At 44.0% G+C, this 25449-nt stretch overlaps 1 protein-coding gene across 16 annotated transcripts in view; it reads right to left on the bottom strand.

Annotated features, from left to right (window-relative positions):
- The window catches only part of KCNMA1 (potassium calcium-activated channel subfamily M alpha 1), a 730798-nt gene that overhangs the window by 129998 nt on the left and 575351 nt on the right, over positions 1-25449 (bottom strand). For 15 of the 16 annotated variants that reach the window (XM_059169794.1, XM_059169795.1, XM_059169796.1 and 12 more), the window contains exons 16-18: positions 22154-22222; positions 12871-12957; positions 6503-6579 (exon numbers count right to left, since the gene is read on the bottom strand). In XM_059169794.1, the coding sequence (XP_059025777.1) occupies positions 6503-6579; positions 12871-12957; positions 22154-22222 (233 nt within the window). Of the gene's footprint in view, positions 1-6493; positions 6580-12870; positions 12958-22153; positions 22223-25449 lie in introns of all 16 variants that reach the window. The other variant, XM_059169808.1, reaches the window with a different exon arrangement.

The raw sequence follows: 25449 nt of genomic DNA, 5'->3' as shown, positions 1-25449 counted from the left end.
TTATGCCTAATTAATTGGTCCCCTAGGCCAACTTACTGAGGGAAAGCAGAAATATAAGCCTCTGGGGACTCCGTTTTCTCTTTGGCCCACACCACAAGGTTCTTGTTCTTGGACCGGCGCCACCGATTCCAAGAGGTTATGTGGTTGCCAAGAATGAGACCCTGGTTCTCACCTCCCTCTGAAGAACTTTGTCTCAGCCCTTTTACAATTTGAGAAAAAGCTTTTATGTGCTTTCCTTCACCAAAATGGAGTGGCTATTCCTCCAATATTTCCATTATGACTTCCTAGTGCTATTTGTAGAGATAAAAATGAGGGTGTTGCCCTAATGGACATCACCAAGGCTATCTGTTTACTCCTAAGTGTTTAAAAATGGGGGATTTCTTAGACCTACTCTCAGACTACTTTTCCTGTGTCTTCGAGGGTCATGATCATGAGAGAAGAAACCTGTAGAGAAGTGGTTGGTGGAGATGTGGCTTAGTTACTACTCCTTCCCTGCGTCAAACGGACAATGAGCTGTCACGCTCAGGATCTCTGCCGGTTAGCCCTTCTGAGCCAAGCCTGGAACGAAGAGGGAGTTGGACTCCATCCTGTGCTCAGCACCATCTGCCTCCTGCATCAGCAACCAAATTGCCAACCAATTTCCAACGGCCGAATCTTAATTTCCAGGGTGGGCTGGAAGGGGCAGGGAAAGCAGCGCTGGACTGAGAGGGTCGGGTGGAGTTTTCCAACCGCTGGAGAAAGTTTTCTAGGTTCGAATGGAGCAAGTTCACAGGAAGACTAGCATGGAGGAAGAAAATACCCGCTTTCAGTTCACAGGTACTTCTTAGATCACAATGACGTGTTTAAAATCAATCCCAGTGGAGGAAGGATGAATTCCAAGCCTGAACCCTGAAGCTGCTCTTCACAGGCTCAGCAGCAACTAAAACTAGAACTAGAAGCATCCACGGAATGAAAATGTCCACCGGGGCAGAGGGGTGATGCATTCGTTGGATGTGGGGCTGGGAATCGGCGAGCGTTCTTTCCAGTGCTATAAATGAGGAACGATGTCTTCACTTAGTAAAGTTCCTCCTCTTAGTTCCTACAGGGAGAAGAAAGATCTTCCGGGTGGTTTTCCAAGAACAGAAAGAGGGGGAAGAGAAAGCTAGTTAATGTCAGTGGCACGAAGTCTACAGAACTCGTCAATCCTGCCCTCCACAGCACACCGTGGCTGTGCAAGGCAGAGGCATTTGGCACTAGAGTTGTTGGGTGATTGACATCCCCTTTTCTGTCTGATTCCGAAGGATCACGAGGTAAAGTAGGCGCCTCTGCAGGTATCAGAATGGCACATGCCCTCGAGCCATCCTTCCAGGTGTTCTGCAGATAAAGGGAGCCACAAAGTCCATTTTGGCGGCCTTGTGTGACAGACTGAAGACGTCATTGATTTCTTTTGTCTGTGCACTAAGCATTCTAGAGCCTCAAACTCAGAAGACTAGCCAGAACCACATGACCCCCTCGCACAGTGCAGAGGTAATCAGAGTTCTGAGTGCTGAAATATCTCCAGATGCCAGGACCGCTGGACTGAACCGATCTGTAGGCTGGGTGCCGTGTTCAGTGGAGTCTCACGGACGTGAGTACAGACCCAACACCGTTCACTCCTGGTGCCACCGAGGGCAGCATGGCTCGGAGTCACCCACAGAAACACTGGCCCTGAAATGGCCACATCTTGTTGGGTGAGAGGGGCCCTACTCTGTGAGTAAGTCAGGGGCTCAGAGACTTACATTCACTTGTTCCGACTTCTACCTAGCTCACTAATGAAATGGAACATGGTCCTTGAGCCAACGTTTCCACCTGAAACGAGTAAACGGATCTTCCAAAAAGCCTAACACCCATAGCAGAACTGGGTATGTCCTAGTGGATATCGATTGGAAGGGGAACTTTATTTTAAAAGCAAGGGAACTTCATAGACTGTAGGAAATAATTACCACTGTGGAAATACTTGTGTCCAGTGAGGGGGCTTAAGATACTGACAATCCCAAAGTCTGGTATCCAATTAATTCTCTAGCAAGCACTTTCTCACATAGAGAGGTATGCATATTGTATTAAATACATTGCTCTCTCTATAAAATATCTCTATGCTTATATATAAAAATGTTCATTTTTACATATAAAGTACTGGTACATATCTCATATATATCACAACATGGGAATATATATGTAGCATATGTATTTCCTTCAGGATACGAATTCAAGCTCAGTAGCAGAGATCAGGTCTGATTTATCAAAGGCAAGCATGACAATGACCCCCAACTGACGAGGCATCTACAGCTAGAGTGGTAATTACCTCAGCCTACTCAGTGTCCCCTAAAGGTCCCGAGACAAGGCCTTCAAGAGAAACACTGTGGTCAAGCTCTTATTTTCAAATAGAAAAATAAGACAGTGCCAGAAGCTGGCAAGAGGCTGGGGGATGGAAAGATGAACGGAGGTGTGGGGACGGGGAACGGGGGGTCCCTGCTCTGGGGGGGGGGGTCTCTACCTCCAGGCTCCTCTGCAGACCATGTTGGATGAGGGAGTTGGGGCATGATGTCACTGCTACATGCAACATAAATACCAAAAGAAAAAAAGAAACTGAAACTGTACAGAAAATAAAAGAAGTATCTCTTCTAGAGAAAGACAGGGGGAACTGGACTCCGGGCTACTGGGAACCCGTTTTACTCACAATATATCACTACCAGTGTGCAGTTAAAATAGAGTAGGGGCCGTATTCCAAGGCAGCAAAGAGAAAAAAAAATAAATCAAAAATATGTCAATGATTAGAAGTTCAAGAAAATTCCTTCAAACACATCAATTCAGACATGACTTGTCCCCTGGGAGTCCACCCTTTGGCAAACTTTTACAGGCTGGGGGAAAAAATGTAAATCATTAGACCAGGTTTGTTATACAGAAGAAGAAAATGGGTAAATAGTAGATTCTGAGAACTTGCTCCTTGGCCAGACAGCTGAATTTGACTCTCTTCCTTGATGGAATGCTATGAAGAAATGGAAAGAAATGCAAAAGTTAAACTATACTACCACAGAATTTCCAGAAATGGAATGTCCACACTCGGTATTTCTCCAGATAGTATGGCATAGATGTTCAAGGCGAATGGGGAGTTGGGGGTGGGGTTGGAAGGGGGAAGAGCTAGGTTGGGAGGGGAGGGTTAGGAAGCTGTGGATAAAGACCAATGACTGTCACCAGCTCTGACCTCATGGAGGTGGATCATTCTAGGGTGAATTATTAACACCTGGCCTAAGAGGTTTGGACCAACGACTGTGTGGGTCAGCTGCCCTCTCCAACCTAGGGCACTGGGCAGTGTGCAATCAAAGGCACAGGAACTTCCCCCTCTCCCCCACCAATGCATCATTCACAGTTCTAGCTCCTTCTAATGAAAGTTTCTTTGCAACAAAAAGCTATCTTCCCTAATTTCCTGTCTTGCCTGGTATGCATGGGGAGGTTCATGTTTAATCATTCACTTTATTCTGACCACCCCTTACACATACACATCTACATCCTGCCCTCTGGAACACAGGCTGTTATAGCCTTTTAATTAGGAAGAACAATATTTGGACAATTTTGATTGTTATCAAACATTAACCTCACAGCCAGAGGCCTCTATGAGATGAAGGGTCCAAGAGGGAAGGGGGTACAGAGAGCCAAGGGCAAGACCCCCGTCATGCCGGCTCCGCTTTGGGAGGCAGTCCTTCCGTGACAATCCATGCCATGCATGGGGAGAGAGCACACACGTCACCAGCTGAACCAGCTCTAAGGGGAATGAAGAGAATATGATTATTTCAAACAATTGTGTGCCTCTCCCTCCAGGACGAAGTTAAAGTCAACTGCTGATGGCTTGCCTGGAACCAGGGTGCCAAAATATTCTAGAGGCCAAATCCTCATTTCTAGGGACCTAAAAGCTTTCTGCTGAGTTCCATTGTAGTGCCTAGTGGGGAACACCCAGTATCAGAGACATTTTCTCTCCATCATTCCACCTTCTACCCTTGCCTTTCTAGACTGTTCTCTGCCCCGTCACCATGGAGATCATCTAATATAGGACTTGATGATGTTGTGTCCTAGCTCAAATCTCCCAGTGGCTATATCAATTATAGGACTAAAACCCAAGGTTTCTCATCATAGCCTCTGACTTCCTCTATGACCTCATCTCATTCCACTCCTTCCCCATTTCCACCAGCCCCCCTTCCTTCCTTCCCTCTTTCCTTCCTTCCTTCCTTCCAACACTTCAAACTTTTTCCTGCCTCTTGACTTTGGCCCTTGCTACCAACCTGGACAAAGTCTCAGCTTCAATGTCACCTTCTAAGGGAGGCCTTCTAGACCTTTCTGGCTAAAGCAGCATCCTGACAATTTCCCTATACCCTCAGTCTCCTCTATCTTCATGGCATTTGACTCTATATGCATTTAATGGTTTGTATGATCATTGTTTGTCTCCATTCACTAAAGTGAAGACTTCAGAAGAACACTGATGTTATCTGGCTCACCCCTCCATCCCTGGCACCAAAAATCCACCTGGCACAAAGAAAGCACTCAGAAATATGTGGATGGCTAGTCAATAAGTGAATGTCAGTGGTACTCCATGGGACCAGGTTCTGTGGCACATGTCTGGTCATGAATAATTGGCCCCAACACTCTCCTGCATTTCCCAACTCCCTCCACTATGAGAGTTTCCTTACAAACGAGTTGACCCTTCTGTATTTGTCACTCTCGTTGACTTTCATCTTGGGATACTGTGTTCCTCTGATGGAAATGATCTGGGGGATGCCTGGTTATCTGAGCTGTGTTTCTGTGTGCACGGCCAACCAAGCAGGGCTGGGATGGACGTCCTGGTGAGGAGAACCTTTTGTGTCAATGAGTTTAGGGTATTGGAAGTAGAGTGGATTTGTTCTGGGCATTACACACACTTAGATGCTCCCCTTAGGTTGTCAGAATCAGAGAATTCTTAGACCTCAAGAACTTAGTGTCTCTGACTGAGACCTTAATAAATACTCATCTTAGTAAGGTGTCAGAGCTGGGTGGGAACGGGGCCATGCGTGTAGAGTCAGTGGAGAAAGCAAAACAATGGGCCTAAGCTGCCCCAAACTTGGGAACCAGCCTCGGAGGATTTCTACAGAAACTCTTCTGGACCAAGAGCGCTCCCGTGGGTATTTGCCTAAGAGATCAAGTGTCTTTGTGCTGCACCAGAGCGATATTTATATCTTACTGGTTTTTCATTACTATGACCCCTTTAGGAATGCAGTGAAAAAAAGCCCTAACTTTGGTTGGCATATCCCAGGAATAGTGCTCTTCTATCCGGTTTCTGCTTGTGAAAAAGTATTTTATGGGGCGATCTTTCATAACTGTGATTCTACTCTTCAGACCCAAGGTCATTGCCTTGCCCTTCTCTCTTGCAAAAATCATCAGAACACTGAGTGCACAGCATGGAAAGGCCTTTGGGTGAGACTGAACCCCTGTGTGTTGGGTCTGTGTGACTCTTAGCAATCTCATCCTCCCACTAAACTTGGAGACTTAGTTTCCTCTTTTTGTAAAATGGAATTAATGACATCCCCTGACAATTACCCAGAGTTAGGGTGAGGATCAAAGAAAATAATGATCATAAATAAGGCGCTCTGAAAACACTAAATCACCATAGCAAGGCATCATTATTATTATTGTTGTTTTCTTTAGGGTCATGAACAACTTCTATTAGGCAATACAACATAATGACCTCAGAAGGCATGGCTTTCTCGAGGCATGCCCACTTTAAGTCCTGGTTTCTTGGGAGCTCATGATCCAACGTTCCTGACTTACCATATCTTTCTCAAGAGGTCCCACTGACAAGCTGCTTTGGAAGAGATTTGAGATGGAATATGCCAGAAGCTACTGAGCCCAATCTAGTCTACCCCAAGGAGCAATGGTGTTTGAGTTTGGTTACTGGAGAAATGGCAAATAAAGCTGATTGGTGATGCCCAAGTTCTCTTCCTGGGCCAGTCTGAAGAAATTACAAGGGAAAATTCTGGATCTTGGTATCAAACCTTACAGCAGTCCCAAATGGAAAAAGAGTCAGCACCCATTTGGGACAGCGTCCTCGGACTCAGTTTCCCTTTCAGCCCCAGAGCAGCCATCCTCACACTGGGTGGTCCCACATCCACTGGAAATCACTATGTAAAAATACTTCCTCCTCCATGGTCTTAGCTGCCTTCCTTTTCCTAGACCGCATTGACCGCATTCAAGTGTACACAACCACCTGGGCCTCCCTCCAGGGTTCAGAGGTGGGGATTAGGCACCAGGTTCACTCAAAGGTGTGGATGCTGGTGATTTTCCATCCTCTGCTCTAATAAAGCAAGGACAAGCATTTTTTCATGTCTCTTTAAACTGCTGGGTAAAACATAAACATATTCAAGAAACCTCTTGATGTTTAGTGTTTCTTTAATAGGAAAAGGAGAAGGGAAACAAATTTGGGGAAAAGGAAAGGGGGGAGGGGGAAAGAAACACTACTTACGCCGTTTGCAGCCGCATTTTTTTATTCTTTTGGGATCTGTGATGTCATCGTGACAGGCCTTGCAGTAAAAAAATGCCCTGGAGAAAGAGAATGGAAAAACTGACACATTTCATAATCTGCTCGAATGAAACGAGCACCACATTTCCTCCACCGTGGTGCCAAATTAATGAAACACGCCGGCACTAATTTCCTTTCATCTTTGGAAAGGTTTAGACGTTTACAGACGGAAATGTTTGTTGCAAGACTTTTTATTTCAAACACAGGATTCTGCAATTTGAGTTAGTGCTTCTTTTAATAAACTTTCCTTTGAAAAGGAACTGGGGGAATGGCTGCTGATGGGACACCCTGGGTCTGCTCGTCTTTCATTGTTGAGCACAGCATCCAGTGCTGCTCATGAGAACATGTGGGCAACCAGTCCCAGGCCCTTGGTGGGGAAGTTGAATCCATCTCCGAAACCCTCGCTGTCTGGTCAGGTATTTATGGAAGGGACCGTAAGGAGAGAGTTCTGCCATCAAATAAAAACTAAAGCCTTATCACTCAGAAAATACATTTCTTTCCAAAATGAGAGAGGTTAAAGACACAGGTGGACAGGCAAAGACAAAAGCTGTGAGTCAAAGGCGTCCTCTGTCAAATTTCTTCTGGCAGTTCACAGCCCACGTTTGCTCCCATACTGGAAGAACCAACTCCCATACTCTCTGGCCCTGAGAACATGTAATAAATGGAGGTTTTCTTCTCAAGGTAAAGCACAGCTCAGCTGAGCATTGCAATGGGGTGGGCAGAGGGCACTCTAGGGTTGGGTATCTAATGAAAGCAACCAATAAGAAAATCCCCTTGACTCACTTAAGTGTCAAAGTGTGATTACCAATCACGTTGGCTGTGTCAAAGATACTCTGGATGAGACAAAAAAAGATCATTCAAGCACAGAATGCAAAGGACCTAGAAGAACAGCACTGAAAGCCTAGATCCTTTCAGGACAGGGGATTACTAGGATAAGATTTCACTGGAACAACCTCACAAGCTCTGGATATGGGGACCACCAAAGTCCTTGGCTTCACTATTCCCAGTGTGAAATTGAATGCCAGGTATAAACATGGTCTTCCCTTGACCAAGACTATGAAAAAAGAAATACAATTCTTGACCATTCTATTCCAAGTTTCCTTTTTATGTTTTCACAAAACTTGCACATGATTGGCAGCAGGTGCAAACCAATATCAAGACTTTGGTATCTGGAAGAGACCTTGGAGGTCCCCAGGACTCCATGTCCCCATCTGTAAGCTGAGGAGGTTGTCACAACCTGCCCAAAGTCATCCTGTGCTGGGCTCAGCTGGCTGCAGGACTTCTAAATCCAAGCCCAAAGCTCTTCATGCATTAGCAGCTCATTCACTGTTTCTTTAAATGCCAGTGTTCAACCATGTTGAGAAAGAAGAAAGAAAGAAAGAACGAAAGAAAGAGAGAAGCAAGGAAGGAAGGAAGGAAGGAAAGAAAGAGAGAGAGGAGGGAGGGAGGAGGGAAGGCAGGAAGGAAAAAGGTAGCTAATTATTTGCCCTGAGTGGCCATGTGGCTAAGAAAGGGGAAGGATAGGAATAGAGGAAGCCATTTTGTTTCCGCCATTTTCTCTCCCACCTGATGTTCCTCCATATAATAATAACGACAAGAGTAACAGGAAACATTTATAGAACACAGACTGTAGGTCAGGTGCTATTCTAAGCACTTTATAAGGATTAATGAATTTGATCTTCAAACACTTTGAAGGAGTCGTGATTATTATCTCTGTCTTACAGACAAGGAAACTGAAGCACAGAGAGATTGCATGACTTGCCCAAGGTCATGCACAGCCAGGATTCAAGTCCAGACAGCCTAGTCCCAGAGTTCAACGTCTTAAAGACGTTTCTAATAGATGATGAAACATTGATAAGTCTGATTAGACTGTTGAGAAGATAATGTAGATTTTTACTTCATGAATTAAAGCTAGATTCTGAAAATAAAGGTAAAGTTAAAGAGTGAGATGGGGCAAGGGAGTGGGGGTAGGGAGGGTCTCTGGTCCACAGTCCTGGAGACTCATCCCCTACCTGGAGGGAGCACGGTACCTAAGCTCCAGTTGAGTTTTGCCAGGTGGTACTTCTTTGCAAGCACCATGCTCTTCCCCACTCACTTCTATTTCTCTCATACTCAGCTGGCAAAGTCCTCCCCTTACTGCATACCTCAACCTGAGCAGCCAAGCGGTCAGGAAAGGAAACACAACTGTGCTGACTGATCTTACTTAAAATCCATGGCCATGGATTCCAGAGGACTTTTCACACACCTCAGGCCTCCTGCATATCCCCTTCTTCCACCTCAACCCTCTCTGCTCTCCTCCCCACTTCCTCTCCTGCTTAACTCCACCCCATCCCCAAGTGGCCCTCAGTTGATGACCTTGACACACACATCATCGAGAAGACCAAATCTCCATACCCCGGAAAGCCAGAGTTTAGGGTCTCTTTGTTCTCTGGTGTCCTCTTCTGTTCAGCCAATGGGAAGAGCCAGCAGGAGACTGGAGGATGGGAAGGGAGAGTTCCTCCCTGCTGAATCACGAGTTGGTCGTAGACCCATCTCCACACTAGAGAGGGCTCAGCTCCTGCCAAACAGCTTTTTCTACACTACAGCTTCTCTCTCCAGGCTCTGATAGCTCTTTCCCCTTGACTCGTAGATTCAGGGCTGAGAATGGTTCCCCTCTGTTGCTATCTCTGGGGTGCTCTGCCATTCCTTGTTTGTTCTCCCTAACTCTCCGCCCACAACTTTATATGGTCCCTTCATAAAACTCCTCTTTTCTTATTTAGGTGTGTCATTTGCTTCTTGCTAGGACCCTCCCTGCTACAGCACCCAAACTGACACCTCCAGCCTTCATCTTTCCCCCCACCAAACTCCAGAATCTTAGATCTAACTGCCTTGATGATATCTCTATGTTTATGTTTGGTTACATATCGCCTACTTAACATAGCCAAATAGAATTCTTAATTCCCTATACCCCAAACTTGCTCCTTTTCTAGCTTTCCCCTTCTTGGTAAGGTGAGGAACCAACATCCACCCAACTGCAGAAGCTACAAATCTAGGCTCCATTCTTGATTCCTCTTTTTCTGCCTTCCTTCTTATATGCAGTCTACCAGGGGCCCACAGACTCTCTAGTAAAATATATTATGACTCGGTCTCCCTTCTCTTCACCTTCACTCACTTGTCTAGCCCACGTTATTCCCCCTCAGTTACACAATGTAGTCTCCTTGTCTCTGGGCCCCCTCTCTTGTTGCAGTACATCCCATTCTTTAGAATAAAAGGGAAAGACCTTTCAATAATGTAAATCAGCCTACATCACACCCAGCTTAAAACCATCAATGACTCCATTTTATAACAACCCAACCCCTGCATCAAGTCCTATGGGAGCGAGCCCTGCCTTTCTCTCTCACCTCGTCTCCCCACACTACTCCCTCAGACACACTTTCCATCCCTTGGCTTCCTGCACACAACACTGTTTCCACCTTGTCCCCTCTTCCCTTCTCATCTTTGTGTGATGGACTCTTTCCCATCACCCCCATTTCTGCTCAAATATGGCTCCTTTTAGAGCAGCCTTCACTTAAACACAATCTAAATCAGTGACCCAGCTGCATTAATTCTTTGATTAATGTACCACAAATAAACAAAACTGTAATTCTCTCCTCCCTAGAACATGAGCTTCTGGGAGCAAAGGCTTTGTTTCTCCACTGCTCCCCTGGCATCTGGTACAGAGTGTTCTAGAAAATGAGTGACCTGCAGACATTTGATGGATGAACGAGTATGAGAATACTGCCCAGTAACGCTAGATCTGCAAGTTTTTCAGGAGAAACCAGGAACAGGGATTTTTAAATAAAATATGAGGAAGTCTTCCTCTTGGCAACTCATTTATTTGTTAAAATCGTCAAACAAACGAATTCTGTCTGCAAGCCAAACTAGGTCAATGGGGCACCATTTTGTGATTCCTACATCATAGACTATGGGCCAAGTTCATTTAAAAAGAAGAATATTTAGGGCAAGGAATAGGGGACAAATGACTGAATGTTCACCCCAAAGTGAATTTTCTAAGACTGGAGCGGATGGTTTCACTCCTCTTTTCCTATAACAGTGCATCTGAAAGTTTCTGTGAGCTAAAATCCATTAACTTCTTAGGTTGCTTTTTTTGTAGGAGAGGGTACAAACTCAATCCTGGATCATCATAATCAACTTTTCCATTTTTACAAAACTTGTTTAGTTTCATTCAAATCTCCAAGGCCCTTTCTGTGGTTTTCTGCAGTCTTCATCTATTTGAAATCCCCTAACTGACAGCATTTGCTCTGACACATCACACACTATGGAAAATTACAGGCTGGTGTTGTAGCTGATTGTGTCAGCATGTATTTGTGAATACCATAAAGCACTGAAATGAGACATATTGCACTCCCTAATACAGGAGGTAATTTGTTTTTTGGACTGCCTGGTATTTGTGACATTCATTAGCGAGAGATGCAATAGGAAATAGAATTACACAAATGGGAGTTTCGTGTTATATTTGCTATCTGGGAGGTACACGTGATCTACAGCACTGCTGTGCTCCCCAGCACACCCCACCCCCCACCCCATACAGGCTGTTGAGATGCTGCCTGTGTGTCTCACAGTCTAGAGGTGAGCACAACCTTCTATTCCAGGGGATCTGGTCGGGGTTGTGGGGGGGGGTCCTCAGTCCCATTCATCTCCACTTTCTGCTCAGGTGGACCCAGTTCTCTAGGTACTCCTGAAGAACAGTTAAGGTCCATGAACTGGATAAGAAGGTTTTCCTGTTTCCATCTGAATAATGGCAATTCTTTCCCAATTTGTAGAAGTAAGTTTAAGCCATTAGGTCAGTTTAAAGAATTTTTCTTTGTTGTTGTTGTTGTTGTTGTTTTTGTTTGTTTGTTTCTCCACTGCATTTTTTTTCCCTCTAAAAGCTTTTATAACTAGTATGGTTAATTGCGGGAGTGTGTGAACAGGAAAAAAGTAATAATAATCATCAGCTGTCGAATATCCTGTTTCTGTGCTCAGCACGTCAGGCTCACCTCTTGGCACATCATTAAGAAGGTAAGCTCTGGCACTGGACTTCCTGGTTTTAGATCTTGGCTTTACTTCTCATGAGTGGTGGGGCTTGGGGAAAGTTAGCTCACCAATCTGTACTGTGGTCTCCTCATGAGGAAAATGAAAATAGTAATGCTACCTATCTCACAAGGTTGTTGAGAGGATGACGTGAGTTCATGGTAGCTGGTACTTAGAGCAGGGCAGGCACACATTAAACTATGCATATGAATCTGCTAGTATTATTAAATTTGGTAGAAAGTGTGGGTTTGGGGAAAAGGAAAGACCATTTCCTATCTGGGCTCTGCCACTTGCTTATGTGCTGTATAACCTTTGGACAAATCATTTATCCCAACCTTACAGATGAGGAAACCAAAGCCCAAAGGGTTGTAGAAGACTCATCTTATGAGGTTATTCTGAGGCCTAGCAACAACAAATGTAGAACAGTTAGCACAGGCCTGGCTTTGAGTGAGAACTCATTACATGAAAACAATAGATTTCCATAAATAATTATAGGCCTTTCACAATTAATCATTTATTTGAAATATTTTTCATAACATAATTGTTAAAGTGAATGACTGACTATCAGAGCCACATTTTCTGCTAATAAGTTTTTCAGAGTTCATAGGATAGACTCAAATATAATAATATTCCATGGTGTTCTCCAAAGAGCCCTGTGATTGTTAGGCTACTTAAACAGGTTTAAGGACACTAATAAATGTGTCATAAAACACTGAGGTCAAGGATATCCTGAGCTGTACCTACAGAGGCTCAAGAATTGAACCTGACAACTTCAACTTCTTGCCTAGAAGGCCACAAATAGAAATACAGCTAATTGAATATTTCATGTGAAATTAACCCAAACCTTTGGAGACTGCATTTGGCACTTAGATTAGAAAGCTGATAATACACGAGTAAATCTGCCTAGACAAGGGACTAGACAAGGGACCAGTTGTCCTGTGTTATATTGTTGTGGGTCATCAAGAATCAGGATGACTCTGAGCACTTGCTTCAGTTCTCTGGGACTCAATTTCCTCTTTTAGAAAATTTTATGTATTACTCTAATTCAAAGATGTGGAATCAACTACGTGAAGAGGAGTCCATGGAAACATCTGAAAGCATAATCTCTTTTTCCTAAGGCTGGGCACCACTGATACCCATGGACACATTAAGAAGTTTTGGGTGTAGGGTCCTATACGTATTGAAAGCATGCCCATCACGGTGGATCAAAAGGTCTATGGCTGGGCCAGAAAAGAAGGCAGATAAATAAGAACTCTTACCGTTTAACTTCTTTGGCATCACTCGCGATGAAAAATCCTAAAGTGCCTTCTTGGATCTTAAGATGGTTTCCAGGGTTAATTAATATACTGCTCAGTGAACAAAAACAAACAAAGAAGACACATTTGTGAGGTCATGTTCTGAACAAAACCTTGAAGACCACATTGTACTATTAATTGTATAGGGGGCCCACTAGTCTATTGCTTTTCCCAAAGATGTTGTCTAGAGCTTGATGTCCACAGTCCCGGACATTTCAGTGGATGATGCCATCATAAAGCTCTACTGGTCAATTCCCAGGTTGGCATACTCCCAGTTGCAGCAATCAAAGCACATCTAGGTTTCAGGGCTGGGGTGTATAATGCGGTTGCCATCGTGGGCTTCTGATCTGCTACGCAGCCCTTTAGAAACTTCTATTGATGGTCAACATTGCATGTTATTGGTCTAATAAAACTATTGCTGTAACAATTTTCCATTAGATGACAGAGCATTAATGGGACCCCTATATGCATCCAGCAACATACACGTACACATGTATTACTGCAGGGAATGGTACACGACACCTGTAACCAATGCAGAAGCAAATATCACATCTGCACAATGTTGGTAAAGACATGTACGTGGGATCTGAGGGCAAACAGTAAAAAAAGAAAAATGCCAGCAGTTGGAAATGATTCCAGTCTGCTTTTACCAAAATGCATGGGAGTGTTTGAAGAAAGTGTGTGTCTGGTATATCCCGATTGGGGCAAACTGTAATTAAAAAGCAAATGCAAATCATTCCTAAAAAAAACTTCCCTTTGCAGGGAGGTGCAGACCTAAATATAGACAGTCCTATTTCAAAGTTTTATAAATAGATTAGCTGACCAAGTTGTGCTTGGACTGAAAAAAAAAAAAAAGAGAGAGAGAGAGAGACGTCTCCTCATCTAATAAATGGGTGAAACAAGTTTAATTTTCTGCAGATCAAGAACAGAATGCAGGAATGTATTATAAAGAGACTGAGAGGCTTTGGGCTTAATGGACAGGGAATTTAGGTACTCTGAATGTAGCAGTAGATACAACAGAGGTATCTCTGATCTGAAAAGCCGGCTTTGAGGTCGTAGATGTTCAGAATCAGGCTAAAGAAAGTCCGCAACTGTCTAAGACAATCAAAATGGAGGACGATAATTAACATGTAATTTTTCACTGCTGGCAAAACTGTTCCAGGAAAGTGCTGCAGCCAACAGAGTGATGCATCTGTAGTAATAGAGGAAGGACCCAGGTGAACTTTTGTTCTGCCGGGAGGACTCAAGAGTGGGTCATTATGGCAAAATAATTGTTTGTGGTCGCAAGAACATCCACTATTACCCATAACGAGACCTGACAGAAGGAAACCGATCTTGTGTCATCACTGTTATTAACACTAAATAATAGCCAGGGACCACGATGATTGGTCTGTTCTGCCATGGAACCACAGGCTACAGTGAAATTCTTCACAAATCAGGAAGCAGCAGACCACACTAATAGCAACAGCTTGCAACGGGCAGCGGCACTGGACAGGCGCCTCCTAATTACCCCCCTGCCAATTCTTTACATCGGTTTAACAGCCCTCTGACTTCTCATGATCATGAGGGGAAAAGGGTCAAGCTTATATAGCTTAGATGGACTCCTTTTTCAAAGCCAATTAAATGTGATGTCGTAGAGGAGCAGAATTCTGGATTTTGCACACTTTCTTACCCTCTTTGCTGTAAGGCAGTATGTGGACGCCCTGGCTCTGTGATCAGAAATTGCACCCAAATTCCAGTATCTCCACTTAGTAGCTGTCTGGCTTTGGGAAAATAACTAAATCTCCCTCAAACTCAATATCCTCACCTACAACGAGGATGAAAATCATAGCTTTTCTTCAGAGGACTGAAGATACAAGATACTGCACAGAAGGCTCAATGCATATTGGCTATTGTTATTATTTATTATTACTGCAAAAAAAAGGTAAAGCATATTTTGTTTTCAATGGAATTATCATGTTTTCTTTAGCGGGCCCCACAGAATGGAACACAGGGCTCCTTATCAAAATATCATGTCTGTAACGAAATGAATTTACAGGGTGAAGAACTGTACATTCCAGAATAGTGTACAAGAGCATACATGAAAAATTCTGGGTACGTATGGTGTATAAAGAAGCTAATTCCTTAGAGCTGGAAAAAGCTCCATTTTGGTATGTATTTATACCAGAGCGTAAAACAAGTTGTGAGTAAAAAAGAAAATTCTATCTTGATTTCAAGGATGCAATTCAAAAGAAGAAATTTGACACTCATCAATGTCTTGGTGACACATATGTGCAAAACAAGCTTTGCACGGGAACCTTTTCCATATTATGTGCTTCATTAATTGCACTCCAGTGATCAAGCCCACTGTATCATGGGAGGAAGCCAGTGAGAGTAAGCTTCCTATCAGTAAGAAGTTTCTTTTCATGTCCTCTGTTCTTTATCAACAGTGAACAACAATCGGCTTCCAGTGAGAATGTGGGATTGTCATTCCAGGGACAGCAGGTTGAGATCATTTATTACAGCTGGAAAGCCTGCTGTAGTCAAGAGAGTGTGGTCGCAGGGAGAGATCTGGGGCACTGATGGGAGGCAGGTTTGTGTTCAAACGTGTTGCCCTGCCAGGGCTGGTTAAGCGAGCAGGTTACTTGTGTCAGGCCTAGAAGTTCAGACTCTGGCCCAGCCTCACTCTTCTACTTTGTGAAATGGAGTGAATAATCTCAATTACAGTGTCACTAAGAGAATTAAAGTACATTCTGTGTGCTCAGTGCCTGTCACGTAGTAGATCCTTAAGGCACGGTCACTATTAAAAGTAAGCATGGTTATTAAAATAACTGAATGAGAAGCAAACAATCTCCTGCACGGTCTCAGCTCTCCATTTTGCCCTTGATGCCAATCAATTACCGGGAGGCCCCCTATTGACATTTGAAAGGTCTTTTTACTGACTGCAGTATCTAAAACATGATATCCCTCGATGACATCTGGAGATGGGCTAATTTGGACTGGCTTTTGCCTGCAGAGTGGAGTGTCTCTCTGTTCCCCAAACCTCATGCACCGCCAAGGACATCACTGCCCGTGTGATTCCAGGGTGCCTTCTCATTCTCTTCTGGAGAGGGCTTAACAAGGAGCAAGAGGCTTTAAATCATCTCTTCACATCATGTGTGAGGCTGTAGGCTCACATTAGCAGGTATCCAGATCAGGCTTCTGGGTAGGAATTGAAAGAATGAGCCCACACCTTGTGAATAATGCAGGAAAGAAATCCAGATACATAACAATGTTCACTGTGCTGGATTCCACTGATATATTTAAGGGTTTGGCTAGAGAAACATGTGCCCCTGATTCCAGGGCCCACTGCAGAAAATACTCCCTATTGGAAGGGTACAAGTTTTCAGACTCTTTGAGGAAATGTGTTACTCTAACACTGTAGACATTAATTCTTCTATCTACATTCCAAATCTAGAAAATTTAGATAAAATGTTAATCTTCCTCTTTTTGAAAATATAAAAAAGATAAGGATCCTAGACAGAGTAATTTTTTTCCCACCAAAGTGCCTATGGCCCTCGGAATAGGTTATTGACCTCCTACTGGGAATATGTAAATCTTTCCAAAGGTCTTTGATCTCTTAAAAGCATATCCAACATTAAGTTTGCTTTGTTCTTATGACTGAAAGAAGTCTCCCTCCCTGTGCATCACGTTAAATCAGTCCTTGGCTCCAATTTTGTCTCATTCACTTGCTTATCAGAGATAAACTTCAAAATATGTCATGTAAAGAATCAAGAAAATCTTTAAGAAAAAGTCCATATATCAATGAGCAGAATTCCAATAGGGACCTCTTCGTGGCAGAGATGGACTCTCCCTCATTTCAAGGAACACATAAATTATCCTCTTTCGTCTATGGCCTTGCTAATTTCAACAGAAAACATTCAGTGGCAGCTGGAGGCAAAGGGCTTCTCTAGCTCCTTCCGCCAGGAGCCTTGCCCTCTCTTTCTCTTTGGCTCTCAGACTACTTTTGTATCGAGATTCATTCTTTGGCTCCTCGTCCACTATAAGGACACAAGAACATACTTTCTGCGGGGAACCCGTAGTTGAAAAAGAAGAGTGAAAAGCAAGATCACATTTTATTTATTTTTGTAAGTAAGTTTCTTGCAGCTGCCAGCTTAGAGTCCAGTATGCAGTAGGCACTCTTCAACTACGTGTGGAATGTATAAAAAACATAAATCATTGGTCTCTGCTCCAAAAGTGTTCCTTTCCCTCTCCAGTAAGGAGAAAGGTAGTCACACATGTTCTTTCAAAGTGGCAATTCCTCTCAGTCACCCCTACTAAAGGAGTGACCACACCTTTCCAGGGGGGTGGCAACTGAGCTAACAATCTCCCAGATGCACTAAGTACAAAAATTTAAACATACAGATGCGTAAACAGTCACTTAGGGAGGAGGAGCAATTGATTTCAACGTTGAAAGCCCCCTTCAGAGTTGAAATAGAAAACACCAGAACATAGTACTGGCTAGCAGGGCTCAAGTCCACAGAAAAATGTCCCCATCAGGTTCCTGAGGGAGGGGAGCTCGAGCCCTCAAGCTACAGTGCATTTTATTGTGTATGTCTTGCTGAACTTTAGTCAGGTTGGAGACTTGGGGCTTGACGGGGCAAAATGATTTATTCCTCTTCTCCACCACTTACGCATAACAACTAGGAAACATCTACTTATTCCTTCTTCAATCATCATAAACTTTGTTTGCTGTTTTCGGAGACAACCAATGATGAATAGTTCAACTGAACCCTATTTTTTAAAAGAAATCGTTTATCCATTATGGGTAACTATGACAAGTGTGTATTTCTCCCTGGCCACCCCTCCGCCCCCTGCCTCAATTTTTGGTAGGTGTAATGTACCATTCCCCGAACAATTACGGAACTATCAGTCACATGAGAATATCACCGTACTTGATAACATGATAATTATATCTGTGTCTAGCAAGCTGATGGGACTTCATTAACTAGAGCAAGGGAATAAGAACCATCTGAGACTTCAGTTCATGCTGTGCCCAGATGAACGACACCACTGGGGAGTGGCCTCTTTGACCACCCACGGTCATGTATGATTGCTATTGGGTGGGACTTGGAGCCAATTGTTCTCCTCTCAGGAACACAACCGACCTGCGGTTTATGGGCTGTGTGAGGGCACAGCCTACAGAAACCACGAAGCTCAAATCGTATTGCCTTTCCGGAACTTTCCATTTTTTTTCTGGGCTTTCAAATATATGCTGCTGGAGTCCCACACAACTAGACACACACACTTTTACTTAGAGACTATATGTAGGAGACACAGTGTGTATTCCATGCTTCAATGTATTTGAGCCCAGTTTGCTCACACAGAGACACCATAATAAAGATTGCTCCCAGTCGGTCAGACTCAAACATCTGCCACCACAGCCCGCCAATGATATGGGCAAGGAACTGTTCAACCTGAACCCACCACGATGAGTTTAGAAGTGGCATTTAAAAATATATTTGGCACATAGAAGCCATAGGGGATAGGGAAGAGACAGTTCGTTTGGGAGGGAAAATGGCCGTTATTTGGTTCTGGGAGCAAGCCATGTCACTTTGTGGTACACTTTACAACAAGTCATGCTATGTCACAACATGCCTCCACCACAAGATAAAAGGACTCAAAGGCCAAAAGCCAACAGCAGAGGTGCAACCACTGTGGACCTTTGAAGATGCAAAGTGTTGCAGTAACTTCTCGCAGTTGGATCATAGCGTAATACCAAACTGACAGGAAGCCACCTCTATTGTCACGCATCTACTCCAAACATCACAGAAGAAATCAGACTTTGGAAAGAGTTCCGGACAAATATCCCCACCACACATATGCACAAACACACCACAGCAATTACAAACACGAACACATGACAGTGATTCCAACCACGGAGAGAAACAACTCTTGAGAAGATGAACAAAAAGGCATCCCGATCGTATGTTTTCAACAATACTGTTTTAGAGAACACATTATTGAAAAACTACACTGGAAATATCAACCGAAAAAGTTAAAAGAAAATGCTTTTGATGAGGATTTTGTCATGCTTCGTGCAACAGAAAACAGCAGCAAAACAGGGTGACGTCACATGGTGAAAGCAGAGATACGTCACATTAAGAAATGTGCCCAAACACACTAGGGAAAAAAATAAAGCCATGAGTTTATCTCAATAAACAGTACTCATTCACTAGATCAAATGTGACAATCTGGCAATCTGGTAGCAGAGTTCTAAGTCTGTACCGAGGACTGCCCAAGGAAGAAAATATGGAAAATGTTATCATCAAAATAAGCGTAAGGACAAAACAAATGTTGAGTGTTAGCTGAGCTTGGTCTCTGTTTTGTGGATAAAAGGACACGATCCCTGCTCTATCAACAGGAAACTGGACATGGGGAGGAGGAAGTCACTGGGAATGTGGATGTGGTATGCAGACAGATGGCACCACAGAGGCTGGTGGACACTGAGACACATGAGGACAGGACAGAAACAGACACCAGGGGCTGGAGAGGAGCATTCTCCTTCTCAATGTTGATGGCACTGGTTCCCATCACTGGTGCCATGACTGAACACAGGGATTATACCTGTCGGGTTTTTAGGTCTCCTGCAAAGAAGTTAGTGCGTTATCCGAAAGAATCAACAAACTGAATGAGAAAAGCAATATGCTACTTTCAATTTTTATATGCTCTCATTGGAGAGGGGTTAAATATATATATATATATATATATATATATATATGTATACAGATACATATATATATGTCTATCAGACAAGGGAATGAGATTATATGTATGTGTACGCATATATATAATCTCTATCTTCCTGAATTCTCAGCAAATGGTTAGTCCTGTGGTTAGCAGTGAAGATAGCAGGTGGGGGTTGGGAGAAAGGTTAACGAAGAGCGCATACCGCTTTCGGCTTCTGCAAAACGACAAGAAAAGAATTTAAAATCAAACAATTTGATAATAAATTGACTGACACCAGAAGGAAAGAAGGAACAAAACCTTTGTTTCGAATTACTTGAAGGATGCATGTGAAAACAAGGTTTTTTCAGCAGAGCATGGAAAAACAGCGTCATGGGGTAAAACAACAGAGGAGATCGTTCAACACAGGCCGGGGGCAGAGGGGTGGAGAGAAGAGGCTGGGTTCTCTGAATTCTAGCACCCAGCCACTTAGAAAGTGGGAGAGGGAAGGAAATGGGAAATTCTTCACTGAAGAAAAAAAAATCAAAACTCTTATCTCAGGAAGGGTCAAAAGCTCAATTCTTTTTAGCATGGCTATTGTGTTCGAGAAGTTCGGTGTTTTCTCAGAGGCATGATCCACATTCCCTCCAACACACCTTTTTCCACAAGAACCAATGTGCTTCCACACTGAGACCAAGCGACATGAGGGGGGTTAAAGTTGGCAACGGCACACAGAAAGCCAAAAACAAAGCCAAAAAGTTCTTTTCGCTCTTTTCTGAAAGGAAAAAAAAAAAAAAGCTAAAAATCTCTATCTATAAATATGGCTTTGTTGAAAACATCTCTGATTTGTGAGTTAATTGGAGGGTCCATCAAAGAAAAGACTTTGCCTTCAGGGAAAGCTCCTAGTTAATTTTCTTAGAATAGTGACAGCAGATTCACACTGAACCATTAACAGGCTTTTTCCTCTCCCTCCTTGTGACCAAAAAGGTGGCAGGTGGGAGACGGCTGGTCAAGGTTCAGGGGACACACTCCTGCCATGAAGTTATACCAAGAGGGTCAAGAGGTGCCTTCAACATTAAGCACCGCCTACACCATGACACTTTTCTGAGAGATGCACAGAAGTGATAAGAGTGAAGACTGAGTTACACAGATTTTCGGATCATTTGCAAAAACCTAGGGACACCTGTTTTCCCCCTCCGCAGCACCGGTGGGAAAGCAGTAATCCCAGAAACCCCCACTTTACCTGTTGAACAACCAAGAGCCAGGACTCTGGCTCCCAATTTCTTTACATAATATTCTTCACTTTGCCAACACAAAGAAGAAAACCGTATCTATACATCATTATTAACTGCTATGGCCGTGTTTAACACATGGCCACCAAATCTACCACTTCTACTTGCTCTTGGTTGATTTGGAGTTTCCAAAGAGCTTACCCTTTGATCAGATTGACTTGGTGGGCAATTGATCTGGTGGTTAAGGTAACAGGGAACATTGGATTGACTTGCTTACAATCCAGTGTTTTGGGGGTTTGTTTGGTTTTTGTTTGGTTTGGTTTGTCAGAAACACAGACTATATGTCTGGAAGTCTGGCTTTATTGAGTTATTCATCGCGATAATGAAAACTCCTTAGACGGCGAGAGGAGGCACCTTTGAGTCTTGCCTTGCACTCAACATATTAAGGCACACGTGGGCGGGGCTCTGTACTTTACACTTGGGCAGCCACAGGAAGACTTACAGGTAGGAACGACCCCGGAGGTCATCTTAGAGCACAAAAGCCCACGCACTTCTCAATGAGCTCTTTCTTCCAAACCCATTGATAAAAATGGGGAAGCAAAAACCTCATCTGTGTTTTGTCCGTAATGCATACAGTCCTGCATCAACACAGTCCCCTGTTAATGGGGTGCTTCCTTCTTCCACCGTGAGCTCATATATTGACTGGGCTGTTATCTATTTCAACCAGACCCAGTCCCTCATCAGTCTGATATGTACATAATTAAGGGCAAAATAAATAAATAAAGAGGGTTCCTGCCTGTGATCCCTGCTCTCCTGGCTAATTTACATGAAGCCAATATTCTGCCACCTGGATTTCGGCTGCACCGGGAAAAGCCCATATGGTACACAATAGGCTGCTTGTAATTTGGCTATCAAGAGAGCTGGTGCATCCCATCACGGCCCTGCCCCATCCCTGCTGTGAAGGGGGCCAGAATCCACCTGCTTTGTGATCACAGCAGTAAACGGAGTTTGAGGACAGGCCCTGTCCCTGGTTTTGTGCAGAGAGGGTGAAAAGTATCACTTGGGCTGATCAGGTGGAGATCTGGATGCCTCATCGCTTTCCTCTGGAGAAACATTTTCCAAACGCCCAGTGGGCTTGAGATGCCAGGTGGGTCTGCCAGAGAGGTGACGGTATCTGGTTGGGCATGCCCTGAGATGTGTCAGAGATGGGTCACATCAGGGGCCCAAGCACATCAATAACGCGTAGGAAAGAAGCGGGTGGACGGAGCGCTCCAAGAGCACTCTCACCGGGTCCTGCATGTCAGCCGGCCGCTCGGCTGCAGCGAACTTACCGGCTCTCCCGGTTGGCCGACTTGTACTCAATGGCTATCATCAGGAGCTTAAGCTTCACAAAACACAGCCTGCAACGAGATGGAGAAACCTCCCCGTCAGTGCTTCTGAACAGCCAGAGTCACATAACAAACACGATTACGACCTCTCCATTGCCTGATGCACTCATTATCCCGGGGACCCTCATTCCACAGTCACTGTGCCAAAGGGAGGGGGTGGGAGCGACACCTCCCCGTCCTCCCCATTAAACCTGATTTCTCGCAAGTGATAAGGCGCTGAATGTTCAAAGTGCAAATTGCACTCGGGTCTGGATGTCTAGACACAGACCCCAAGCAGGGATTTGTGCCTGGGAATTTATGCTGGGCCAGATTCATTAGTTACTCGGTCGGGTAGTAAAATGTTAACTGCAGGGGGAGGGAGGTATTTGGAGCAGCTGGACCTGTTATTTGGATTCCATTTCGGTCTTTTGTACAAATGGCTCATATTGTTGTTCCGAGCAAACCCCTGTGTGCTCAGAATGATGGTAATAATCCTTAGCCTCCATGTAACTGCCCAGCACATGACTGTGGGCACCGGCACTCCTGGCCACATCCACATTGCCTCACCTCTTCTGCCCAGGGCTCTCATCCGGGGCTCTCGCCCTCAGCCCAGCCTTCTCTGAAGCTGGCTCATTCCTGCCTCCATGCCTTCACGAAGATGATCCCTACACCCCAAGTGCTTTCTCTTCTCCTGACCCATCGCCCAAGCCCCCATCAAATCCAGCCTTCTGTGCAACTCATCTGCAGACCCCCTCACCCTTGGCTTTCCATTCCCAGAACCCATCCAGCACCCTTGTCTGCCAAAACCTCCTTCAGCCCTTTCTCAGCCACATACTGGCCACGGCTGCTCCCTTGGCAGTCTGTGCCTGAAAGCCATCTCCTCAACCAGTGTGGCTTCCTTAAGAGTTTGGGGCTTATGCAGAATTTCCCATCGTGCTGCACAGGGAACCACAGACACAAAAAAGCTCAATAATCGCATGATTTCCCCTCATTGGGGTTCTAAGAAAATAACAAAAATAACAAAAGGGCCAGTAAATATTCATGCACAAAGATGTTCAAGGTAGTAACATTTATGCAAAGTAAAAAAAAAAAAAAAGGCAACCTAAATGTCCAATAATAAAGCAGTGGTCAAGTAAAGTATGGTACAATATAGTTTTAGCATTCAAAATGACTTTTTGAAGAATATTCAAAGTCTAAAATTAACAAATAATACTATACAGGTACAAACATGTAAATAATGTGATTCAGTGAAAACGTATATTTATATACTCACAGAAATAAAAGCACACAGACAAAAGGATTACATTATATATGACAAATTTCTATAATGAGCATATGTCTTAAGGACTTTTTGGATAATGAAACATTGGTTGACTGACAACCAACAACCAAATGACAAACATTGGTTGACTGACAGGCTGAGAAGTGAGTTGATTACTGAGTTGTAGTACTATAAGGGGGAGGTTGCATGGGGGTCACAAGGCGGGGCCATTCCTGGTACTCTCATTTAATCCCCACAATATCCCCGAGAGGAGATGGCCCCAGTTTTTGTGACTTTGACAGCCATCTCTATATTACAGGTGATGAACCTGAGGCTCAGAAAGCCCATGTAACTTGTCCAAGGTCCCCAACTAGTATCCGGCAGGATATACATCTTTAACTCCAGGGAAACCTATTTTGTATTTGGAAAGATAGATAATAAGCAAATATACAACTGAATAAATGATGAATTTCCAGATGAGGAAAAGCACAATGCAGAAAACAAAACAACTTAAGAGAACAAACAGTAACTGGGAAGACCCATAAATATGGAAAACAAATGATGGTTGCCATAGGAGAGGGTTGTAAGGGAAAGAGCAACATAGGTGAAGGGGAGTGGGAGGTCCAGGCTTCTAGGTATGGTCTGAATGGGGCTGGGGATGAAAGGCACAGCATGGGGAATACACCCAATGTTATCGTCACAGCGATGTGTGAAGATAGATGGAGGCTCCACCTGTGGTGAACGTAACAACAGAATTGTCCAATCATTTTCTTGCACACCTGAAGCTAAGGTAGCACTGTGTGTCAACTCCAATTAAATAACAACAACAACAACAACAAACCCAACCAAAGAAAACAGTGACTGGGAAGGGGTGTTCTCTGCAGGCGTCCAGAGGGACCATCCTGAGAACGTAAACTAGAGCACAGAGCGCAGGAATTGAGGAGAAGAGGCAGGCAATTAAAGGATCTGGTGAAAAAATCTTTCCAGGGAGCGGAAGCAGCAAGTGCAAGGATCCTGAGGCAGGAAAGCAGTCAGGGTGTCTGAAGATCAGCAACAAGGACAAGTAGACTGCAGCCAAGTGAGGAAAGTCTTAAGGGATAGTGATTAGGGCAGGGAGCTAGGCAGGAGCAAGTTTGTGAAGACCACTGGCCACAGCAACAAGCTTGCCAGTCTGTGGTTTACTCTCAGTGAAATGGGAGGCCTTTAGCTGGTGGCAAATAGAAAAGCAATGAGGTTGGTGAAGGCCTCGTACTCTCCAGTGGAAATAAGACCAATTGCTCACCCCTACATATGAGGTCACAGTCTCCCGTATTGCTTTCAACAGACAGTCAGATTTCAAAGACCACTTCATCTAGGCGTATTTGGGCTCTCCTGGTGATTTGCAGGTTTGCTGATTCCTGCCAGCGGACTCTAATGACCTGGGCTTTGTGCTGATTATGCAGTTTGCTGAAACACCAACTCAAGTATCCAACTGCAGCTGGAAAAATGCTCTTCTTAATTTATGTTCCATAAAGCACTGCTAACACGCACCCTTTATGGGGCTGTTACTCCTGGAGCTTAAATTGTTTAAAATATCAGATGGCTTATGCAATATTTGTTGAACGAAATTACCAGATTAGGTAACCACTTTCTAATGTAAATAGCAACTAAATGCCAAAATCTCAAGGAGAAAGCCCATCTTAATTTAGCAGAGATCATGAATAGGCCAATACATTGATATCCCAAGAGTGACTGGCCACCCTGATTTGGGACTTTGCGGTTCAAGGGATCATGGATCTTAATTGCTTTTAACGACCTGATCCTGTTGGTAGAAGCAAAAATGTAGTACATAGTAATGGTGCATTATGTCTTTCTAGGCACTATGACGCCATTTACCAACTCGATATAAAAAGAGAGGAGCTTTCTAATGCAGGAAAGTCAATAAAATTTACAGTCTTGTGCACATTCCTTAGCCTAGCACAGTGGACCAGGAGATCTGAGTCCTCTTTCATAACTTCCA

Source organism: Mustela lutreola, chromosome 4, assembly GCF_030435805.1.
Source record: "Mustela lutreola isolate mMusLut2 chromosome 4, mMusLut2.pri, whole genome shotgun sequence".
Taxonomy (NCBI): Eukaryota; Metazoa; Chordata; class Mammalia; order Carnivora; family Mustelidae; genus Mustela; species Mustela lutreola.
This window is presented reverse-complemented; position numbering and strand designations above follow the sequence as displayed.